Raw genomic sequence first — 25,232 nt, forward strand, 5'->3', positions numbered from 1 at the left:
GCTGCTGCATTCATCAGGGCAATAGAGAAATGTCATGGAAAAATTCTACTTTTGCAGAAACCACAGGTAAAATTTATTTGTAGGGGTACATGGTGAATAGTTAGTTATGTCAAGGGAAGGAACCACAAGAGCACAACCTTTCTGCACACAGTCAGCTACTGATCACTACACAAATTCAAACTTGGGAAGAAGGGAGGATTGTTTTCAGGGCATAATTAATAGAAAGAAGAGCATGTTTGCAGCATATGCAAAACATCCTGTAAATGGTGAAAAAACAAAAGCAGTAGCAAGAAAGTACAAGGACAATAACAACCTCGCCAAAAAAAAAGAACTGGGACTGTCCCTTGATTGTGGATGCTGGAACTCATCAGTGCTGCTACCTGAACACAGGACGTTCTCCCTTCCCTTTGGTGTGGAAAGACCACTGTTTTTGGATTTGCTACTCACTCTTTATAAATGCAATCTCAACAATCATACATCAAGTATTATCTTTTATTATAGAATTAAGTAAAGCAAAATTTTAGAGAGTAATGCGTGAGGGCTCCTGTGAATGTGTATGTGTGTGTTCATCCCTCTCTGTGTGTTTTCCAATCCATGCAATAAATGTGGTTAATAACTGGGTCACAGAATCAAGTGATATCAGATGTAGCCCTTAGGTATCACATTCCACCCTGAAAATCCATATTCTCTCAGCTACAGAGTTACATGGGATTTTTGTAGTACATACATTCTGTGTGAGGACTCTGTTCAAAGCTGGGCTTCCCTCGGCTTTCTCACACCAGTAGTTTCCCTGTTTCCTCTGAGCACAGTGCAATCCCTTCCCTGAATAAGACTATGGTGTTTTCTTCACTGAGCCTCCTATTTCAGCTACAGAACTGGTAAATATTTCATATCTCCAAAGGAATTGCTGCTTTAGTGTATTCCATCAAATTGTCTGGAATCTGTGTATAGCAGCAAGTAGAAAAATGTACAGCACATTGAATTGAGGAGTCATTGCAGATACACATTTAAAAAGTGAGTATCACTCAACCTTCAGAAATGGTCTTGAATGGTTCTTTTGTAAGAAATGTGTTAGATGTATACATGCCATTAGTCTAGAAGAGATGAGATGATTCATACATTGCCGAGTAGAAAGATGGGATTGTACAAGAGAAGCAAAACTGCAGGAGATGAAATGCAAATGCAAGACTGAGGGGGCAGGGGCCTTCAGAGTGTGAGGAACAATAACCTCTGCTTTCCATCTACTGGGTGTTTGCAACCACCACTCCCATCCCCACCACTTCTGGCTCTGAGCTGTTCTTCACAGCCATTCAGGAAAGAGAGAGTTTTTGTGTGGAGACCCTACATTCCAAATTACTGATCTTGGTAATTTCTTAATAAAATACATGCCTTAAGTTTAAGGATTTCTATTTGGAGACATGGTCCTTTCTGGCTTAGTGCTGAACGCCTTTTCATCCCAACAGGGAGCAGGTGAGCTGTCTATGGATGGAAAAAAAGCAAAAGAGCAATGCAAAGGATTGCTCGTGTAGCCATGCTACAGCTAGGATTTCATGGACATTTCTGTTAGAAGTTTCTCTGCTTCTGTGCATGAATATATGTGTCTTGTTCCCCTTGCCTTGAAAAATTTTAGTATTCTTTGTCTTCACTTGTTATATGCTCAGACAAATACACTTTCATGGCAGGAAGAAGGAAACAAAAGGAAATGACTCACCCAGATAACAGCAATGAAATATATTTTTACATTATACTCTGTATCTGCTAACTAAATAACCATAAATATTACAGTGATGCCAAGGCAGACATTCTCTGAGATGCTTTTAGAGGTGTTTAGAAACTTGGCTCTGACAAATGAGGAAATGAAAATCACACACATTTGTCTGTCAGGTCCATCCAGTTTGCAGTTGATGGGAGTTGTGTAGAAGGTCAGTTTGTGAAGAGTATGCATATGTAAAAGAAATTTCTGCTCCATGAAGATGTAGAGGTGGTTGCTTTTGGAAAAAATGGAAAAAATTTGGGGAAAAACATATTAGTGGAAAATGTAAACAATGGCTGTTTTGAGTTTGGGTTGAGTTTCTTTCTCCTCTTTTATAGAGAAACAGGCCTGTATCACTGAGTAGTGGGGTTTTTTGCACTGGGAATCAGAAATGGACAAGAAAAATTTGAAGGGAAGAGTTCAGGCTTTGCAGAAAGCTGAAATAGATTCACATGCTCATCTGGGCTGCAGTTTAACAAGTACAAATACAGCAGTTCACTTGGGACAGGTTTGTCTGCAAACTTGCTCTGTGGAAGAGATGTAGGACTAAGACCACAATCCATGTTTAGATTGCAGCACCAGGCTGGGCTGAGTGTCAGTGTCATACTAATGCAGCTGTACTGGTCTGGTCCCTGTTCCTGCTTAACCACCATTAGCCTGGGAATATTTTTGTACTGTGCTCTACTGGGTGAAGAAAATGTCTTCCAGGGATGTAGTGAAATTAAGGTTATTTCAGGAGAAAAGATACTTTTCTATAGATAATGCTTTCACTTCTGCCTTTGTAGTATAATTATTAGCTGCCAACAAGGATATAGGTATTGTAAAAATAACATAGCATTTCGTTATCTTTGGGATTAGACATCTGGATTTGTGACTTTCTGTAGTTTTCTTCATCACCTTTGGAAAAGACGAGTTTTCTTGGAGACTCACTGGAAGTCCAGGACACACCTGGATTACTCAAAAGAGTAAAATGGAATTACCTTCTCATGTCCTTGTCCTCATCCTCAACACTTCTGTGGTCATGTTCTGAGCACAGCCTTTGCTTTTGCCAGCCCCTATTGTAGTATCTCAGCATGAGAGACTATCTGATATTAGATATGGAAGTGCTGAAGCACTTTTCTGTAGCAGGTGGTAGAGAAGAGTCTGGTCTTTTCATGGGCTTTTCAGAGCCGAAATAGATGCTAAAATGTAAGGGATAGGAATCCTGAACCAAACTCTTCTTTCTCACCTGATATTTTCTCCTTCAAAGTCACAGGAAGAAAGAAGCAGATCTGGCATCTCTTTAGTTATGTGTGAACATTTCTCCCAGGTAAATCAGCATGAAGAATAAGAATATAATCCCATGGTATGTCCTGAGTTGCCCTCTACTGTAAAACCCAGTAGGCCTGGGAAAGGGAATGTGCATAGTTGGGGGATGAAAAGGTTGTATGAGACTTCCTGCTCCTCTGAGGACTGGTACAGACCCTTGGTATTTGGGATTCACATATCATTTGCCAGCAAAACAAAAGATAAAACAATAACTATTATAAAACAAGCAGCAGGCAAACACAGGAGCCTGTTATTTAGAGAAATTAGGTTACCAAGCCTTCTGTCTCTCAAATATGTGCTCTGAAAGAAAATCATTGCTCAGTTTGTCAGTCATGTGTTTCTCCACAAACACAGGATATCTAATCTCATCCTCATTTACACACTCGCATGGATGCTGTGAAATCTGTGAATCTGATTTATGGATGCCTAAAGGCTACATTATTAATAGGAGATAAGCAGCTGACTATAAATTACATACAAGGCATAAACTACATTATTTTATGTTCAGTATTTCATAGCTCAGCTGAAGTGGTGGATTGTTTAAACATTCAAGTAGAGGAAACTGAGATGGAGATCTAATTGCAATTTCAGGGATGCCAAAGTACTTTCACCTAAATATGCCACTGTAACAAGTCTGGGGCTGTTGTTGGCCCGTGGTTTCTGCAGGCTTTCCAGGAACGACACCCAGCTGTGTAAAGGCCAAAGGTAACATAGTTCCCGAGACTTCCTGAGGACTATATGAAGGAAAGCTGTTGCTGCTCTGTGTCCTGCTAATGCTGCATCTCTCACCTTTCTGTCCATGGGAGCTCAGTGCCCAGGTCAGGCAGAGGGTTGTGGCAGCAGGCAGTGGTGGCAGCAGGCAGTGGTGACAGCTGTGGCAGCAGGCAAAAGTACCTTGCTCCTGAGTTAGATGAGGAGCAATGGCCCAGCACACCTTGGCCTCCACTGCTGGAACTTATCTCAAGGGTTGAAAGCACAATTCACCTCTGCTCCTGCTCACTCAGGCTAATTACTGTGAGTTAGTGCCAAAGGAAAGCATGAAACAGCAGCTTTTTATGATGGTCTCTGGCTTGATAGCAGACACCATTAACAGGTAGGTCACTGACCTGCCATCATGGTGAGAGACGTTTTAATGGAAATTTTATTTGGAACACGTGCCCTAGAGATGACAACACCTGTGTCCTTCTGCCAGCCCAGATACTCGTTTCAGAGGGTGCAGTGAGTGACACACAACACATCCAGAGTGCAGACCCGTTGCTTGCCATCATGATACCTCAAACCTAAACTAGGGGTTGAAAAGGCTCTATAGTATTTTAGTTTCAACCAGTTTACATCTATAAAGACCTGATAGGAAAGGCTTTGTCTTTATCAGACAAGTTGGTCTGATTGCACAGCTGCCTTTCCTTTCAGCAGGAAGTTAGACTAGAGCCCACCAAACCTGCTTTATTCTTTAACTTTACGATTTTATACATTATGATCTAGAGCATACACAATTAAAAATCTATATAAACGCATATACATAAAGTACATAAATATATTAATATATACATATACTAAAATCTTCAGGAGGACTAAGTAGAGATTAGCTTATTTACTCTTGGAGTGTAAATTTACCCAAAGTAAAGGAACAGCAGATCCCATGAGGCCTGTAAAGAGAGGAGGAAGGAGAAAGAAGATGGGGTCATCGGGATTTCCAGGTCATCAAAATCTTGCTGCAGCTCTCTGTGTATTTACACCACTGTAACTCCAATACAGAGAGAATATGGGAAAATACTGTGCAGGTTCAACTGTTCCTCTGCTCTGAAACAGCAAGTCTCAAGTGTGCTTTCAGAGACTGTCCCTTAGCTGCTTGCAAGATTTTAAACACTATGACACATTTTTGGTCCCAGGGAAAGGCAGTAATTTTTTCCTATAAATCCTAGACATCTTTTTCATGTATATTTTTAATTAGTATCTTGGGGAATTCACTCTACATTTTTCTTGCTTTTATTAGCTACAAATCCATCATGTATTACACTTTTACGACTTTTATGATTAACAAGGTATTGGATGCCTTCTGCCCATGTAAGCTTTACCTTAATCTGAAAGCGTGTTCTGGTTTATGTTACAAATAAGCATCACAAGGAAGACCACGAGGACCTCACTGCTGACTGAGTGCTGAAGGCAAGGGGAATCTGACCTGATGAGAAGGAGCTCCTCGGGTGACATGATGGAGTAGCAGGGCCATCTGCCACAGAGCCTGGGCTTTGAGCTCCAGCTTTAGGCTGCACAGGTACTCCCTGCTGTAAACTCATAGCTGGCCTTTGAAGTTTCTGCAGCTGTAATCTGCTCGTGATAGCAAATGCAGCATTCTCTTAGTCTGTGCTCCATGCAGCCTGGCTGAGCACTGAGTTTTGAAGGGCACTTTTCACAGGAAATATTTATGGCTAAATCCCAGATCAGGGACCATGCAATGCTGCTGTGCTCAGAAGTAAGGTGACATCTGCTTGTTGCAGACCACGACACTTAAGCCCTTTCTTACTTGGATGGAACAGTTACGATGGAAATGGTCTGTGAAATTGTGTTCCCACAACAGAAGTCATCAGTGTTCAAGAATAAAGGAGAAGGTGAATGTGTGCTTCTGCTTCATGTTATTTGAGTGTTGACTGGGGCAGAGTGAGGAGGAAGAGAAGAAAAAAAATGAACCACATAGAAATGTAAGACCAGGTAAGAATACAGGTTTTGTCATAAAGTCCAGTGGAGGAAAGGGGACAAATCAGACCTGGCTTACAACCCTTTTCTCATTTTGAGTAGTCATTCTGGTTAGCCATGGGAGAGGATTTGTCCAGGATAAACTAGTTTTGATGATACAGGCTTTGCTGTAGAAGAGATGGATTTCTGAACACAAGTGACTCTGGTAGCTCAGGAAGAAGAAAGGGATAGGAAAAGACACTGAGTAGTTTAAATATGCACTGCCTAAAATTTTTAATGTCTTTTTTCCAAGTCATCTACTTTAGCCAAATTCTTCCCACCATTAGCTGTGGAGATTCAGAAAGCTTCATGAGACAGGTGGACATGCATACATCCCAAAATCCAACCCCCTCTGCCCATATGCTCCCACACTAGACTGAGGGCAGAGTTAGTCCTGTTATACCATCAGCCCTGCTAACTGGAGTGGGAAAAGCTGGAGCCCAGGCCCACACTCCTGGCTGACAAGGCTGTTATTCTGCACAACCAGATAAGCAACCCTGGGTCAGATGGAGCTAATGCTGGTCTTTCAGTATCACTGTTACCCTTCCTCACCTCCAGTCCAGTGTCGTGGAGGAGCAGCTACAGCAGGCAGCAACATGTAGGGCACAGTTGTGCAGAACCCTGCTCATTTTTATCCCAAATGACAGACACCCCTCTCACACTGTCCTGGCACTTGTCAAATGTGAGGCTTGCAGTAGTGCTGTGGGCAATGGCAACACTGCTTTTCTGTGTCGTCCTGGTGGCCTAAACAAGCTAAAATAGTCAGCAAAGCTACTTGCTGCACTGTCCCCTCCACCCTTGTGAGGGAGCAAGGCTGCTGGATATGTGGCTTCATCCCTGGATTCATAGCCCTCCCAGGAGTCCCTCTGTATGCTGCCCTTCAGCAGGCAATAGCCAGGTACAGCGAGAAGTTGGGTTTACTCTGTGCTCTCTGCCATGGAGACCTTTACTTTTGTTCAGCACTTCTTTGTTGTCCTAGTAATACAAGTTAACAGCCTCTTGAACCAGCATCTCTTTATCAGCAGAAAACCATCACGATTTAGAACATCAAGTGCCGCACTTGTGCCCTCAGGAGGGAATGCAGAGGATGAGAAGATCAAGAAGATGAACCAGCCTATATCTCTTTAAAAGGCCAAGCAAGCACTGAAATAGAGTGAGTGCATTTATCTAGGGGCTGGGCTTTGCATTCTCACATCCTGCTGCTGGAAGCTGGAATTGGGCACAGGTCTCTTTTTCTCTTTGCTGAAAATATCACATTTGTCATATATGTCTTACCGACTTGCAAGAAAATGATGTGCTTGGTGTATCTCACAGACAATAAGGAGTGAAATCTCACCCTGTCTTCATGGCACACTGCAGTTCTGTGGAGTTATTTCAATTTAATGAAAAAGGAGAAATAAGTAGGAGCCCAGAGGTATTAGTGAAATACCTGTCACAGCATGTCAGCACCAGTGGCAGCACAAGGATGCACAAATCCTGGCCAGTCCCCTACAGCCACCCTACTGTTAGCTAGTCCCTGGGTACTTCCTTGCAAATCACATTATTGCTGTGCCTTAAGAGCTCACTTCAGGCTTTCAGCTAAATGGCAAGTGAAAATAAGCCCTAATCACTCTATACTCCATCTGTAGTCAGTAGCAAGAGATGTAGGGGCAAATAATGCCTTGCATGGGCTGGAACACATCTGTAAGTGCTGATCCCCTCCATTAATTGTAATCAAAGACTAATCAAAACTAATTTGAGTGTGAAGGGTAAATGTCTAAAATTGCTCCGTCCCACACCAGTCATAGAAATGCACCTGATCATTTACTCAGACTGGTGTGGGTGAAATACACCGTGTTCCAGGAAACTGGGGCGATACATTCAGGCTCGTTTGCTAGATTTCTTTCACAGAAACCTGAGGTTTTATGCTTGCAGGGCTTGTCTATGTGGATCCCTGCCTTTCAGCAGAGGAGGCATTGCTTAAATAGCTGCTTGTGTGTCTGCAAATATGGCTATCACTGTTCTGTTTCTTGCCTGCTTCCGTGTGGTGGGTGTGGATCACTACCCAGGCTAAAGGAGAGAGAAAATCCACAACCTGACTTGGTTGCAGTGTAGCTGCTGGGCTGCTAACTTCCATGCCACCCTCCCTCTGCACTGGGAAAACATCCTCAGGTTTGGAGGTGGAAATAGGAGAGCATCATTGATCAAACATACCATGCAACAAGGTCCTCATATTGCATTAACAACACACCCAAAGACTTTCTTAAGCAAGGAAAGAGCAAAGGATAACTCTTGGTCCCATAGAAATCAGCAACAAGATTTGTATGTATTAAAATCTCACATATATATTAATTTTTCACACCTCTCTGAAAGGAAGAAGGCATGGAAGATTTGCTGAATAACTCGCTACATAAAAATCACTCACCTGCTTAAAAAATAACTTATATTAAAACAGGGATTCACATTATAATGGAAGAACTAATAATAAAGAAAAGAGATGAGCAAATTGTGTTGTAAGCTGGTAAAAATACATATGGAACAAAGCCATTGGAAAAGAACTTGACAGGTTTCTTAATGCTTTAAATTGGAAATGAAAATTATCAGAATCTAAACCTCTTCAAAGATTTCCATGCTGATTTTTAATCAAATTAATTTGGTTCAAAAAAAGAGCCTTCTGTTTTCAAAACTGAAAAATTACAGGCTTCAATTTTTTTTTCCAGCCTGAGCAGCTTCAACTTCCAATTCATAAAAGTATAAAAGATATTTCAGTCAAAATTAAAATTAATTTTTCTGGCTCTAGCTAAATAAAAATTTTCCTGAGATTTTGGTCAAAGAAACTTGGGGTTATTTTGACTTCATATCTAGATGTTGAGTGCAAAAATGCTTGGGTGCTTAAAAATATCTGCATGTTAGAAAAACTATTAAGAATCCTATATATGAACTAAGGTTGCTTAATCTTAAGGCTGGAATCTACTATTAGCGTATTCATTTAAGCCCATAAAAATACCTGTAGTGTCAGAAGAAATCTTCAAAATAACTGAAGTTTAAGATATTGAAGTGCCTACTCATTTGGGTAGGTCATTACGGCCCTGAAGTATCTCCCTGGCAGGGACAGAAGCACACCACTGCCTTCCCTCCTGATCAGTATGCCAGGAACCAGCTCCCATGAAGTGCTGTCCTCCTCAAACCAATTGATTTCAACAATTTGAAGACATTCAAGTATCTCTGAGGATAAGTGCAGGCAAGCGAGAAAAGACTTTCTATGTTGTAAGTGCTGTGAGGAAGGGAAGGAGAATGGATTCTTAGTTTCCATAAGTCTAAACCCAAAAAGTTTGTTTCATTCTGACTTGAGTACTTGGCTACACCAGCCATATCCCACTGGGAGCTGGTGAAGTGCCAGGGATGTGGTTTGACTCAGATCTAGAAGTGATCTGAGTCAAACACTGAGAAGATCTCTAAAGGAGGGAAAACTTCAAGCTCCAATTTGACAGTTTTACATAGTTTCCAGTGCTACTAGCATTATACAATTATTGAAGGTCTCTTGGGATTGAGCATGCTGCATCCTACACGTTTATCCTTCAATTCCTCTTGGAATTTTGTTCTCACACAAAGCACAGCGTGATGTTTCCTTACTATCAACTCAGTCAGTTGAGAATATCAGTTTAATAATACATAGAAATGCAAGTTCAACCTAGATGCTTCAGAAGAAACTTCGATATGTAGCAACAAAAGGACAGGATGTTCTACACTTCACTCGTTTCCTCTGTAGATCTATTTAGCTGTGCTAAAGTGTAATGTTGTTATGGCATAGTACTAATAAAAAAGCTAAACTCGGCCATATGTGATGGCAAAACCAGCGAGATGCCATGTGCTGTGCAGCCAGTCCCCATGAAGCTTGCTCATATCATTCCCAGATTGACCACCCTCCTCATCTCCTGCCCATGTTTAATGTAGCTTTTTTTATACTTTGTCATTAAGCCTGTAGTTCTGTAACACAGGTAATGGCACTATCCCATATATTTAAATATTTTAGATACATCTGATTCTATGACAGGAATTATTACTTTACTATTGCAAGGACATTGGCCATGGTCCAGCAATTATGTAAATTCATAGCAAAGTGACGGAGAGAAGGCCAAGTCTTGGCATGGGAATAGCAGGCAGCTGCCTGGTGTAGCAGGTGGTGAAAGGACCATTGGCTTTCAGACATGCCCAAACTGGCTGTGAATTAAATGGGTGTTGGTGTGTGGAATTTTAGAGGATGGAGTGCAACATTGCCAAGACCAGCTGTTGCCACCTTCACCTCTTCCTTCTGCTGGAACAGGAGGAGCATTGAGCTGGTTTTTTTAGGGTTCTCACCAAGCTCCTCTTCCTTCTCCTTTCTGTGTTCTTGTGACAGGAGTGACCTTGCCTGGGTACCACCCTGGTCTGAACTGTGAAAATAGCTGCCACCAGGAATTTGGCTAAGTTACCATGACTGATGAACATTTCCTTAATTACAGTGCCATTCTGTATGTATGAAAAGAGGAGTTATTTATTACCTGTAAAGTTTACTTTCAGGAGATAATCTTTGTACAGCTTCCTGCCATCCAGATGCTTCATGGCATCACAGAGTTTGGTGGTGTTTGGGCAGAGAGTCCTCTGCATTTTATGCAAGGCATGGGCCATTGCATACACAGCATTCACAACAAACATGATCTTGGATTCTTGCTCGTAGTTGGAACTGTTGATGGTGAAGTGCTTGTCACAAGCCTTTTTATGTGGTTTCCGGTTCTGCAGGCTACACTGGAATTTTTGCTCCCAGAAATCCTTGAACCAGGGGTTGCGTCTGTTGTTATAAGGGCTGAGACTTTGGAAATACTTGTCAAACTCTTTAACCGGATGGGAAGCAAGCTCCAAGGTTATGGCCCCCGATGCTATGTGCTCATTGCCCTTGACAATGCTCTCCTGTGCTCCCCACCCGTCGCTGGCAATCCAGGTGAAGGACACGTTGAAGCGGTTGGCGGCCGCAATGAGCTCCCGGGAGTCATCACCTCGCATGAACAGCACCACCACCCTGGCATTGGGTTTCTGGAGCAGCTCCCTGATCACGCCGTCGTAAGACTTCCTGATGTTGGACCGTCCCACTTTCTCGGAGGTGGCGATGCAGATGTTGCGCAGACGAGCTTCCTGCTCAAAGGCCTCAATCCCCGTCTCCCCGTAGTCTCCTTCGGAAGCCACTGTTGACACGTAAGTCCAGTTGAAATACCGCAGGATTTCAGCCATGGCTTTTGCTTGGTAGAAGTCCGGGGGCACTGTCCGTGCGAAATAATCATAGCGGGATTTGTCGCTCAGCTTGGCACTGGTAGAGGCGTAGCTTATCTGGGGGATCTGGAAGAGTCGGAGCAAATTTGCCACCTGGAGACAAAGGGGGGGGAGCACAGATTATTAAAGAGTGGCATTTATAAAATGGAACAAAAATATTTCGGGAAAGGCATTGACAGTGCTTTTTAATGAGAGATGTTCTGACGATTGCAGATTGAGGGTGTTGATAGGGGATGTTGATAACAAACTCCAGGGAGAGTATTGCACTGAGCTTATGCACAAAAACTGTTCTGATGCCCAGTTAATTCCCTGGGTCCTGCTGTAATGTTTGTAAGGATTGTAATGGACCTTTATTTTCGTGAAACTGAGCCTGTTTAAACAACAGATAATTAGACACAAATGGACAATATATTTCAGTTTCAGATTTCAGTAAGTGTTCCTTACTAAGGTCTGAGGATTTGCATGCCTTTGCTTCTGAATTCTTAAAATTTGCATAGTGGGATAGATCTTCTCCAAGACTCATTGTATTTGATAACCAAATGCACTAATAAGATATAAATTTCCATTTTGTGCAAATATCACAAATGTACAGGCCTTTTGCAGAACTTTATAGTCTCACACAAGACAAGTCCCCACCTCTCCTATTTTTCACTCATTTAAACTTTTTTCTGAGATGTTCTGACTTCAGACCTGCTGAGATGGCACATTCATTGCATGCAACTCTTCAAGTTGCACCATGTCCCAGAACCACACAATCACATTCACAGATTCACAGAAACACAGGATAGTCTCAATTGGAAGGGATGCACAAGGATCATCGAATCCAGCTTTTAGTGAATGGTCCATATGGGGACCAAACCCACGACCTTGGCATTACTAGCACCATGCTCTACCCAACTGAGCTAATGTCATGCTGACCTACGGTTTTTAATAAATAATAAAACTTTTAATAATCTCTATTTGCCCTTCTAGTTTATGTGGTCCAAAGTCCTGCTTTTTTTTTCTTTTTTTCATGTGTTGCTATGTCCAGTGCTTAAATATTTCCAAATCTACTCTGCTGCTCTCACAGAAGTGCAACTCTTGACCGCATCTCGAAAGGAATGAAGAAAGGTTATGGCACTTTTTTCCTTTGATAGATTCTTAAATAACAAAGGGAAGACTGGGGGCTAGAAGTTGTGTCCAGTAAATTAAATTTGAAGCTAATCTTGGAGTACAGCCTGATGAAACCATTTGAAAAGCCATAGTGTGCTTGAGATTCCTGCAATAGTGTACTTGAGATTCCTAAGGGAAACTTATTAAAAATTGCCCAATCATTTAATTTTTTCAATCTTCCCCAGATTTTTCCTTGACCACAGACTGTCTTTAAGAATTCAAAGGCAAAGGACTGTTTTGAAAAAATGTTGTAGAACAGGCAAATTTTGAAGGCTCAGATGTCAGTAGCAAATTAGACAGTCTGATTAAAAAAAAAAGGAAGAATTTTATTGCTTTTCAGCAACCTCTACGACTTGGGATTTTATAGATTTAGATTCTGTCTTTTCTGTAATGCAGACACTGAACTAGTGTCCTGCTGTAGCTCAGTCTCCCCCTGTAAACAGGTGTAATCTCATCTGGGCCAGACTCTGCTGCCATCCATACGTGTACAGGGACTTTCACAAGTCCTGGGCCACATGGAACTGAAGACTTCAGGAGGTCCTTGTCCTCCTGTCCTTCTAAAACACCAGGAAACACCAGATGTCCTGGCACCTCAGCTGTAGCTGTTGACTTGAAGCTTGCCTTCACAAAATAAACCACTGGGAGTGGCTTATTTTAGTTTAAAACAAAATATAACGTTTTCTACAGTGCTTGGAAGGAGCATCCTGAGAGAGGATGCTGACACTCTGTAGTTTTGCAGTGGGTACAGGCACAAGGCTGTGGCTGAACTAGTTACCGGCCCTCAGAAAGCAGCTGATATGTTCTTAACCTCCCTGCTAGATGGTAACAAGCATTAAACTCCCTTATACTGGAAGTGTGGGATTGAATTTGCATTGTGGTGATGTAAATGAACAGCTTTAAAGCAACAGGATGGGTAGAGAGGCTTTTTCTGTCACCAAGGTGCAATGGATTCTTTGAGCATCATTAAGTCCCTGTGGCTTTGTAACTTTGATTATATGCCCACAGATCCCCATGGTTTGGTTCACATGTCCTCTCTCAAGAGCACTCTGATTTGGTAATAAGAATCTACTCCACATAGCTATTCTGGAACATTTCCTGCACAACTGTGTGGGCTGGAACTGCTATTCTTGTCTCAGTTTATTCTAGCAGGAATTATTTTATTTGTGCTAAACCATAATGAAGATATGCACACATATCATTCTGCATTTTCCCCCTCAAATTGGCTAAAGAAGTCTGTTTTCAGCAGCTCAAGTAATGCTGTTCAGTATGTAGACAACCCTTCAGCTCACAGAAAGATGCTCCTAAAAATAAAGCAGCTTTATCGTTAGTTTGATTTATTTTTTCTTTTTTTCTGTTTTTTTCTTAAATATATTTTTGTTTGTTTGTTTTGTTCTGTTTTTTTCTTTTTTCTTTTAGTCTAAGCAGAAAAAGCATCCATTGAACTACTCTCCCAGTTTACACAGGGGCCCTCAGCCTTGGAGGCCACTATACTTCTAGGGTCCTTGCAAACAGCTGCAATTCTGATTCTTGTCCTCTGGGGAGAAGAAAGTTTTCATGTGTTTACAGCTGTCTGCTGTAAAGCTTCTCATTATGAAGCTGTCCAGATGGTAGATTTTTCATGGACTAAAAATTAAAAAATATAAAGAAGTCTGATTAATCATAAAGGATAGCGGCCCAAGCATCCCTGAAAACTACTACTGCTCATGGAATTCAGTGAAGTTGTATCTGTTATTCAGATCAGGACACTGTTCTTGAAATTCTCAGGTGGGGATTTTTTGGAATATTGTAATGTCTTGATATTAGGGACTAATTTTTCAAAAAAGGTCAAGTCTCAGGGACCTAGCTGATGCAATTGATTTCAGAACAGTCCCTTTTTCCAGCCATTTCCATGCTGATCTGAGTATTTGATTATGAAAATGTTATCCTGGTTAAGAGACTAACGAGAAGAGCACAGGTAGCAGGTTCTGCAGAGGAGATGATGTCTAAACTATGTGTACTCAGTGTAGTAGAGGACAGTGGGATGTAAACCAGAGTTATGTGCACTGAGATTGAACCACCTGAGGCACACCTCCACTGTAGCTCTGTGCTGCCTTGGCATGTGTGGCACAGCTTCAAAATTGCAGTGCAGATCCAGCTTTTGCTAAGTGAAATAATTTATTCTGGCAAAGCTCCAGGGAGCAATTTAATCAAGCCGTGGTGCATGCAATTAGTCCTGAAATCCATATGTTGACACTTAAGTTGCAGTAGTAGCCAGGTTTTTTCACTGTGAAAACTGGTGGGTTTTGCAGATACCTTTGAAGGTAAGTCTGGATGTTCTACATCTGCAAACCAAAACAGCCACTTCGCACAGCTTGCTGTGAATAACGTGTGTCGACAGAGTCAGCGTTCAGCGTGATGGGAAGCCTTTATTTGCCCTACACTGCTGGGCTTATTAGTGCAGCCACTGTCCTGTGGTAAAATATCCAGTCCCCAGGCAAACCTGGCTCTCACTCAGCTGCTGGGATGGGGGGTGATTTGTTGCCCAACATGAGCATGGCAGTAAGTCCAGTGCCAGCCACAACCCTCCGTAGGGATGTACTGCACCAGCAAATCCTGCAAACGGAGTGGCTGCGGCAGTGCCAGGGGAGACCAGTGTCCCTCTCCCAGCACTGGAGCCACATCTGCCATTTCTGCTTCTCTGAGCTGCAGGGACAGGATAAATGCTTGTGGGAAATTGCCAATCTTGTTTAAAACACTGAAAATGGCTCCATAATAACAACCTGCAAGGAGCCATGAATTAGATACAGCTCAAACACATGAACCTGGTTTCTTAGTGTATTGTAGCCATTCAAGAGTCCTGCTGGTAAATGGGGACAGATAGGTAACACCTCTATGTCTCAGTGACCTTGATCTGTCCTATGATTTATTGAATCTCATGGAACATTTTGCTTAACATTGATAGACCTTTTTTCTTTTTTCTTCCTGGCAGTAGGATTTATTCTGATGTTTTTGTTAAAATTTCCTTTCTTAATGGCCCAGAGACTGTTCCATGGATTTTTTGAATGTGTATGGGGCTGCAAAATGCAGGAAACATTTTGGAGAAAAGAAGAAAAGATAAATTTCAAAAGTTCTAGAATAGATAGGGTTTCTTCACCATAACACACAAGCGTGTATCACATATTTGTAGGACAGAGGAGGCCCCTTGTTAGATGACAGTGCTCTCTGCCCTTCTGAAATTTAACCATGCGAGAATCTCACGGCACTTAACACGGCTTAATGAATCTAATTTCACAGAGCTCCTTTGAGACAGGCAAGAGCTACTCTGAACAGACAATAAATTAGGCTGTGGAGCAGAACAGGATTGAAGTAAAGGAGTCTTGTCTCTATTGAGAAACTAGGCAAATTTCTGTCTCTCTGAGCTGCAATCTCTCCTAATGGAGATTCTGTTGCTGCGTTTGGACTCCTGAGAAAGCCTTTCTATTTCTGGGAATAAGTTGCTAGTCCAGATTCCCAGAGCAAGACCATGGCAAAGCCATGTCCAAAGTTTTCCTAATTTCTAGATCATTGCTATAACACAGGGCCTGAACTCTTGCTTTGAAGGAACATGCACTGCAACCAGTGTACATTGTATCCCATTCCTAAATGTTGGTAATCTACCTTGTGGGCTTTTTGTTATTATTTGGGCAGTTGGAAGTCAAACTGCACCTAAAGCATTCATTCCAATATATAATACATGGGTTTTTTTCTTATTTAAACTTTTCTTCTTTCTTAAACCTAAAAATATAGCAAAATTTTGGCAGAAAGTGCTATTTTAGAAAGGCAGGAAAGAAACACTGGTTCTGAATGGGCTGGGACGTGGATGTGTGATAGGTGGCAGGCATAAACATGATGTAAAGACTAAATGAGGCACCTCTCTAGTCAACAGTCTCCACTGGCCTGTGCAGTCTCCCCATGGTCTCAGCTCCTGGGAAGTACATTTTTTCTCACGTTAAAGTCTCCCTTTTTTCAATTCATAACTACTTTCTTCTATCCTCTGGTCCCGCATCATGTTGATAAAGACATTTACTTTGTGTTCCTGAGAACAAATCTCTACATACTGAAAAGCTGGTATTAGGTTAATACCAAACCTTCTCTTCTCCAGACTAAACATGTGCAGTTCCCTCAATTTCATTTTGTAGGGTTTGTGCTCCAGACTCTCCTCCCCATGATTATGTTCTTATTTATTGAATCGTCCTTTTACCAAGGGACCCAAAGTTGAACATAATATTCTACATGTGGTCCAATGAGAATAGAATAAATAGAAATATTTATTTCCATCTGTGTACTGGCCATGTTTCTGCAGATACAGCCCAGCAGGTTGAGAGCCTACTGAGCTGCCAGACTGTATCACTGGCAATAAATATGAGCAATACTTAAAAGCTGGGCTCCATCATAATTTTCCCTGTTCTCTTGGGATTTAGTAGGGTCCTACCTGGGGACAGTGTGACCCAGAGTGACTCAGTCTGGACACTTCTGACATACTCATATAATTTGGGAGTATTCGGGAAGAGGAGAGCTCAGTGATGCAAATGCAGCTGCTCAGCTTGGACCCAAGAAAAAAATTCACTCCAAGCTAATATGTTTTCAAAGGGAAATTAGGACCTTAAGGGCCTCACTGCTTTCAGAACTGAAAAACCTGTATCAGCCTGGAACATCATCTCTCTCTAGCCTGTTTTAAAACTATGGGTGCCATCTCTGGGATATTATAACTGAAGGATATTTTATTGAAGGCAGTGACTGCACAGGGGCTGTGTCATGACCTGCAGCAGAAAGCACCAATTTGGCTTCAGCAGGACTTCAAGCACTGACCCCGGAAGGTCACTGGGAATGCCAATATCCCAGTTTTTAAACTGGGATATTAAAGGTCAGTTGTAAGGAACTCAGTTAGATGTAGTGAGGTTATTTAGGAGTCCCAGCCTGGCTTGTTCTCCTATGGAATCTTCTGGTGCATTGCAGGACTGAAGCAGTGGTTTCCACCAGCTTTCTCACTCTTTGGTATTAAGAGGGCTGTTTCCTTGTTTGTAAGTAATGTTCCTTAACCAAATCCCTTCCAAACAGAAACTCAAGAAAAAATAATTCATTATCAAACAAATAAAAATGTCTGACATTTTTTGTTAGTGGGGAGAGGGCTGAAGGGAACATTATTTTGCTCTTCTACTGAAAATTCAGGCAATGAGGCTGGGAAAAATATAGATAAATATTTACAGCAGACTCAGTAGCTGTCACACAGAGAGAAGCAGTGTTTGAATGGTGAAATAACTTCATCTGCAAAATGAACATCAGAAATAAGGAATACTGTCAGAGTAACAGCTAGGATTTCTGCAAAGGACCTGGGAATTTCTTTTTATATTTGTGTCCATCTGTGCAATAAAAAGTAAACCATGGAGGGCATCCAGAGAAATGCTGTGCCTTGAAGGAACTGTTTGGAAATATTTTTTTTTTCCTGCAGGGGATGGGACAGTGAGCTGTCACAAATGCACTCTGCCTCCATACAGCATTACTGTTGAAGCGAAGTAAGCTGAGCACTAAAGTTGAAAAGAGACCTGTGCAGAAGACCTTGCTTTGCGTGAGGAGTGCAACTCTTCTCTGAGACTTCATAAACCTGCCTGTGAGTGACTCATGTCACATATACACGTGATCAGAAAAGGTACTAAAACTGCGGCTGGTGGTTCTAAAGAAACATGGAATTGCTTCTGGACTTAGAAGAGTTATCAGTGGTAAATATGGTTATTTGAGACTCATTTACTGATGAGTAAGTCTAGTCAGAAGAAGTAGAATGAGTGTAGGTGATGTCCAGGTGACCCTAGCTAGCTCTTATTTTTGGCCACTTCCTCTTGCAGTTACATCCTTTCCCACTTGGAACAGTTTATTGTTCCCTACAACTCGGTGAAAGGAGACTGTAGCCTGGTGGGGGTTGGTCTCTTCTCCCATGTAACAAGTGATAGGAAAAAAGGAAAGGGTCTCAAGTTGAGCCAGGGGAGGTTTAGATTAGATACTAAGAAAAAATTCTTCACTGAAATGGTTGTCGGGCATTGGAACAGGCTGCCCAGGGAGGTGATGGATTCATCAGCTCTGGAAGTGTTCAAAAAACATGTAGATGTGGCACTTGGGGAGATGGTTAAGTGGTGGACTTGGTAGTGCTGGGTTAAAGGTCCCACTCGACGATCTCAGAGGTCTTTTCCAACCTTAATGATTCTATGATTCTCTCATTGTATGGTAGAGCTCCCACCTTCTCACCTGTGATCTTAGTGGTTACTTATCCATCCCTCTAAAGTCATAATTTCCCCTTAACAAAAGGAGAAAATGCAACACACTGAAAAAACCCCAAAAATATCCCAAACCCAAATCAAAAAGACTGCAAAGGAATCAGTTACTGTGGGATTTTCAGAGAAGCCAGAGGGAGGTACCCACATTCCTTTGAAATCTCTAGGAAAGAAATATCCAGTGTTCTTTGGACAGTTTGAAAATCTCAGCCTAGTGGCTGTTCAGTTTCTGAAAGTGGAATAGAAATAAAGAGAGGAACAAACAGCAAGGATCTGGCTGAGAGGTAGTGGAGAGAGGGGAAGAACAGAGATAAAAGAGGGAGAGAGCTTAAAGGAGACACATGGAAGCTGGCAAGTGCACGTGTAGCTTAAACGCTGGTGGTAGGTGGTCCATCTCACAGAATAGATTTTTTAATAAGGATCTGGTTTACTTTTACAAGCACAAAATCACCAGAGGCTGTCATTGCACAGCACAAATGGTATGTGTGGCCTGGCAAACCTCTGCAACCCCCTGCACATTTCTCCTGCCCACATCCCTGTGGGGTCCATGCACAGTGGGGCAGAGCCCCATATGTTATATTTTGTTTCTTTTTTGCATTTGGTTCATTTAAGGATTTTACACTATTTTCAGTGGTGATAGAAGTCAGAAACTGTTGTTAAGACTCCAGTTGAAAGATGGTTTATCCTTGGAGGAAGGAAATGGAGGTGATTAGCTTTCAGGCTCCACAAGCGCTTGGCAGACTTTTGTGGCTAAGGAGAAATGACAGCCAGGAAAAGACTGCCAGTAAATGAGTACATATTCTGAATTTCATGCCAGATGGTCACTCACTTAGGAGTGGCTTTAGCTTTTGTGATAGCAGTAATGCACCATTAAACCTTCTCCAGTGGTTTTGTTACAGTTTGCTTGAGAGACAGCAAGGAACTGAAGAGAAGACAGCAGGGCACTGGTTTCTGTTCTGCCATTTTTTCTGGATGAGGCTCTAACTTGCAAATAACTGTCATGGTAGTGATCTGGAGGTCTTGTGGGTTGACAGCATTAAAAATCTTTACATCCATAGGAATATAGTACACATAGAAATTAAAAACCCAGCCCACCTAAAGGAATGTCTTCATTTTTCTAAGAGCTGACTGCAGGGAATGGACCCTAGTCTTCATTTTCAGAAGATGAATCCAGTTTTCAGAAATAGGAAAGAACAAATCCAGCACTTGAGTAATTGTATTCCTGCTTCCACAAGCAAATTCCTGACAAGAGCTGACCTAAGTATTTTAAACATGGAATTGGGATTGGCTATTCAGGCGCTCCTCTGCAAATGAATGTTGCCTTTTTATCTTATAATTTTAAATGTGTCGATCTCTCCAAGGAAAAGGCGTTTGAAATTTCTGTTGTGAACTAAGAAAGAGTGGATAACCTGGCTCAGACGAAAAGCCATGACCCCAAAAGAAGACCCTCCAAATTTTGAATTCTTCACCTCCTCAAGTCAGAATATTATTTCATGAAAACAGGTTTGTTTTTTCTTTTTTAACATGAGCTTTTCCATTGACTAAGAATCCTGGCTTGAGTTTTGAAAGATCAAATGCTGTGCAGATTGGGCTCACTGCTAATTTAAACACAACATCTAAAAACTAATTATCCAGATCATCATTAAGGATAATAGCCTAGTCTGACCAGAAAACAATTAAGCATTCTGCATTCTCTTGTTGTTTTTAGTCTCTGCAAAAAGTGCCTATCACATATACTGACTCAGTGGGGAAGGTGTTCATTGCTGATTTACCAGCAAAATCTTTTTTTCCTTAGTGGAAGGGTAATGAAAGAAATACAAATCTGACAGCAGGAGCATCATGAAGTGATTTGGCAGACAGCTGTCCAGACAAAAAAAGCAGGAGAGGGAGGGTGAAGGGAGAGGAAGAAAAAATATTGAAATATAAAGACAAACTCACAGGAGGGGAAAAAAAAAAGGCAGAAATAATTTTTGTCTGAATAACTCAGCATGTTTTATTTTAAGGCTAAGAAACTGCACTGTGGACTTTATGGTGTTTACAGCTCTCAGAAAAGGAAAAATGCTTGCCAGGGCTACATCTGGAAGCATGTAGCACCCTGAATGCTGCTTGAAAACACAGGGAACTGGGGTGCTGAGCCTTGCACACATATGCCTGGTGAAATATTTTGACTTTCAGCACTGGTATGGTTCCAGTTGTTACTGGAGCTACTCTGTACAGGTGACTGACTCTGAAATTGGGTAGTCTCTTCTCGCATGGCACCAAAATGCTTGTCTTTAATGCTTCAAAGTCCTTACAATTTCAGGCTTTAGTCTGCAATGTCTATTATTCTTGACAGGGATTTTCTTTTGAAACAGAACTTGTGACTGGCTATCTTAACAGGATGGGCAACAGGAGTGAATGGCTTAATTATGTCTTTTCTAGGACTTCATTACATCTTTTACAGGTGGTGTGAAATCTAGAGGAAAGCTAGAAAAGAGAGACTGAAGGAAGGCCAACACAATCTATGTCAAGAGAAAATAAACAACTGAATACTTTTTTCTAGCTGGAAAATGCTAGATGACAAGTCAAATGATTTGTGAAACTATTTTTCCGAAGAACTGTGTTAAGAAAGATCTTATGTTTGAAAAACTATTGACAACTCTAGGGAAGATCATAGAATAATATTAACTAAAAGTATTGGTTCATCATCCTCCATACGTTTTGCAAATTGGATGACATATGGATTTGCATACAGCTATATTGCCATTTTTTACATGTATTGGATGAGAAAGTCTCTAATCAGGACTTCCAATTTCCGTTGGACAGCTGCTCCAAACCCAAGATTTTGCAATATGAAACATTTGTATACCCTCTCTTATATATATTCGATGTGTGCTGCATCCAATCTACTGCCTCAGACACGGATTTAGCCTTAGGTCAATGATCACCAGAGACTGGCTTCAAAGGGACAGGCTGACAGATGCTGTGCAAGAGGCCACAGACTGCTCTAGAAGTGTGACCTGAATCCCTCTGGATTTCTGGGAGGGAGTGAAATACCTGTACCACTTCCTCTGCTCTAACCACTTTTATAGATATGTCTTTCAGGCTACCTCATATCTTCATGTCCTTTGGACACACCTGAATTTAGGGTGGACTAAGAAACACACTGACCACAAACCAAAGGTACAGCAAAAAGACTGTCAGCCTTCCACTAGTGGGATAGGGCAGTCATATGATGCTTCAAAATATTTTGCCAGCCTTCAGACAGTTGTAGCTCTGAGAACTGCTGAACCAGAGGAGGTACTTTACAGAATTGCTTCTTTTTGTTTCTAGTCACTTCTGGGACTCATTTAGCTTTTAGCATCTACAACAACCTACCATTTGCTGGTTTCATTTGATGTACTCTTTTGTCTGATTGGAAGAGACAATGAATAATGATTTCCTTAACAGTTTGTGCTGCCCAAGGTTCTGTAGCTATTATTTTTCCCCTTCAGATGTCTCTTTTTCAGCCTGAAACTTACTTGCTTTTTGTTCTCCAAGTGATCAGACCCACATAACTGATGAAGGATACATTCCTGCTCTGCTAGCTGGTCCACAGTGGACAAAACCACTCCTACTAAAGAAATGGCTGAGGTTCTGCTCTGAAGAAACTATTCTCCTGTGGTGTGGGTAAGGATTTGCCCTTATATTCCCTACTATGAATACACAGATGAGTTATACACTGGAAGAGAAAAAGAGATAAAATGTAATTTCTTTAAATTCTTCTGTGCTCATGCATGTCCTATGGGATCTGACCATGCTCCCAACTGATGAGAATTAATGCCTTCACAAGAGAAGCAACCAGTTCCCCAGTGTAATTCTGATTGAAAAGAACACTGGATGAACTCTTGGCCTATTTATGAAACAGGCAAATGAGATTCTGTGGACTTTCTGTCACTGCTAGCATAGTCTGCAATACAAAATAACTCTTATTGCTGTTGACACTGGTGCAGTGATTAAGGCCTCTGCTCAGTCTGAAAAAGCATCCTACATTGAGTCTCTGAAAAAACTTCCTGCACTGTCAAGACTTGATGCCTTTGGAAACCTGCAGCTGACCATGAAGAAATAAGAGATGCAGGGCTTAGTCTATGTCAGTCTGGGCTTAAGACACCACTCACTTGTGATTATGAGTCATGTGGACTGGCTTGTTTTATTTGACCCAAAATAACTGGATCACAGAATCACAGAATCACAGAATCATTTAGGTTGGAAAATATCTTCAAGATCACCGAGTCCAACCTTTGACCAATCCCAGCCATGTCAGCGAGACCACAGCACTGAGTGCCACATCCAGTCATTTCTTTAATATGTCCAGGGATGATGACTCCACCACCTCCCTTCCTGGGGAGTCCATTCCAATACTTAACAACCCTTTCTGTGAAGAAATTCCTCTTGATGTCCAACCTGAACCTCACTTAGCACAGCTTAAAGCCATTTTCTCTCAGCCTGTCACTGGTTGCTGGGGAGAAGAGGCTTCCCCTCATCTGGCTACAACCTCCTTTCAGGTATTTGTAGCTATATGGCCTCCTCTTCTCCAGGCTAAACACCCCCAGCTCCTTCAGGAGGAGTCCTTCATAGGACTTTCTCTGTAGACTCTTCACCATCTCCATTGCCCTTCTCTGGACATGCTCCAGCACCTCAATGTTGCAGTGAGGGGCCCAGAACTGGGCACAGGATTTGAGGTGTGGCCTCACCAGTGCCCAGTACCGAGGTCACTGCCCTGGTCCTGCTGACCCCACTATTGCTGATATAAGCCAGGATTCCATTGGTTTCTTGACCATCTGGGCACCTGGCTCATGTTCAGCCACTGTCAACCAGCACCTCCAGGTCCACTTCCCCTGGGACATGTTCCAGCCACTCTTCCTCCAGCCTGTTGCACTGCAGGGGGTTGTCGTGACCCAAGTGCAGGACCTGTACTTGGCCTTATTGAACCTCATACCATTGACCTCAGTCCATTGATTCAGGCTGTCCAGATCCCTGTGCAGAGTCTTCCTACTCTCCAGCAGATCAGCACTCTCGCCTAACTTAGTGTCATCTGCAAACTGACTGAGGCTACACTTGATCGCCTGATCCAGGTCATTGATATTAAACAGGTCAGACCCCAATACTGAGCCTTGGGGAATCCCACTAGTGACTGGAAGTAAGATAAGGATTTATTTTTTTATTTCAAATGTCTGGTGTTAAAATGAAAAATGTTATGCACACGCAGCATGGCAGGAACACATATTCAGACACATTGGTGGTATCAGTTATGATTGATGTGAAAGCAGAGATCTGCGCTCAGAGTTGTAGAAGTGTCATAAAATGCAAAGTTCAAAATAAATACTAAGATTTTTGGAAACCTCAGAGGCCCTCAGCATACACCATAACTAGAGGAAGTGGACAGCTGCCAGAGGTTTGAACTACAAGTGTTTTAAAGAGTGACTCGAACTAATGTGAATTCAGTAAAAATCATACGCCAGATTGACCCGTAGGGTACAGTGACCAAGCTAAGACTTGCTTTATTGGAAAACTTACATAAGCAGTGGTTCTCTCACTGGAATTGCAGATGAACGACTCTCACCTGGGGGGGCTGCTGTGACTTACCTGTATGGAGACGCTGCTGTAGGAACCGCCTATGACTCCTGCAATGAGCAGTGGCAAATTCTCTTGGATGGCATATGAGCCGTCAGGGCACATGTACTCTGTTTCATCCACTTTAGTCAAAGATGCCCTGACAAACTCCAAAGACTGTTCTAAGGCATATGTATCCCTGGAACACGTGTCCAAGATGTGAACTCCAAGCTTAATTCCTGGCAGCAAGTAGTTGTCTTTGTTGATTTCATCAATAGCAAACAGCATGGCCTCCAAGCGCTGGATGCCTCGGTCTTCATTGATTCTCCCACATTCTTCTATCCCAGTGCCTTTTTCCTTGATTGGGAATAAGCCTCCTAAGACCAGGTCTCCTTCTATCTTAATTTCCTTCCTGACAAAGCTGTGGTCACTTAGGGAAAGGAAAATTCCTTTGGAAAATAAAGCTAGCGCAAGCACTTGGAGTCTGGTGAACATCTTCATTGGTCCTGTTTTAGCAGCTCTAAGAAACACTGGTGGGAGCAAAAGCACTCTTCAGTCCTTCTGATCCATTGCCAGATATGAAGTGCTGTCCCACAAGCCAGTGAAGAGCAAGCCAACAAGTCTTTCCACTGGACCTCTAAAGAAGAGATGGGAAGAATTAGAAAAGGCAAAAGGAGACAAAAAGATGTGAGATGCCTTAATCACACAACCATCCCTCCTTAAGAAAAACAAGACTCTTTTCCAAGAAAATTAAGGTAAGTAGATAAATAAGTAAGGGAGATAAATAAGTAAGGGAGACATGAAAGAGGAAAATAAGAGACATGACAAGAAGGACTCTCGTGTTTCATGCTTGCTCAGGGCATGAAAATGCTTGCAGCTGGACTTTCTTTAATGTTAATCACAGTTTGGTGCTCGGATCAAAGGGAGAACACAGCAGTGATGTGTGTTCTTAAGATGATTTTACTCTCACTAAGGTCAGGACAGTTTGCCAATGACCTGAAAAGGAGAGAAATCAAACCTCCGAGTGAAGATCACCTTGTAACAATTCTGTAAATAAATACACATACACAAAGTCTGTTTATGAAACATAAATGTCCATAGACTCCTTGTCAATGTATCTTCAAATTTATCAAAGTGGCTGCCTTGATCTCCCA

The 25,232-nt window shown here is 41.9% G+C and overlaps 1 protein-coding gene across 4 annotated transcripts in view; it reads right to left on the bottom strand.

Moving 5' to 3' along the window:
* The window catches only part of GRM3 (glutamate metabotropic receptor 3), a 102,285-nt gene that overhangs the window by 20,027 nt on the left and 57,026 nt on the right, over positions 1 to 25,232 (bottom strand). For 3 of the 4 annotated variants that reach the window (XM_020585088.1, XM_019290892.2, XM_020585087.1), the window contains 2 exons: positions 24,112 to 24,715; positions 10,312 to 11,167 (listed from right to left, as the gene is read on the bottom strand). In XM_020585088.1, the coding sequence (XP_020440677.1) occupies positions 10,312 to 11,167; positions 24,112 to 24,579 (1,324 nt within the window). In that variant the 5' untranslated portion in view covers positions 24,580 to 24,715. The remainder of the gene's footprint in view (positions 1 to 10,311; positions 11,168 to 24,111; positions 24,716 to 25,232) is intronic. The other variant, XM_039571152.1, reaches the window with a different exon arrangement.

This window comes from Corvus cornix, chromosome 1A (genome assembly GCF_000738735.6).
Source record: "Corvus cornix cornix isolate S_Up_H32 chromosome 1A, ASM73873v5, whole genome shotgun sequence".
NCBI classification, from domain to species: Eukaryota; Metazoa; Chordata; class Aves; order Passeriformes; family Corvidae; genus Corvus; species Corvus cornix.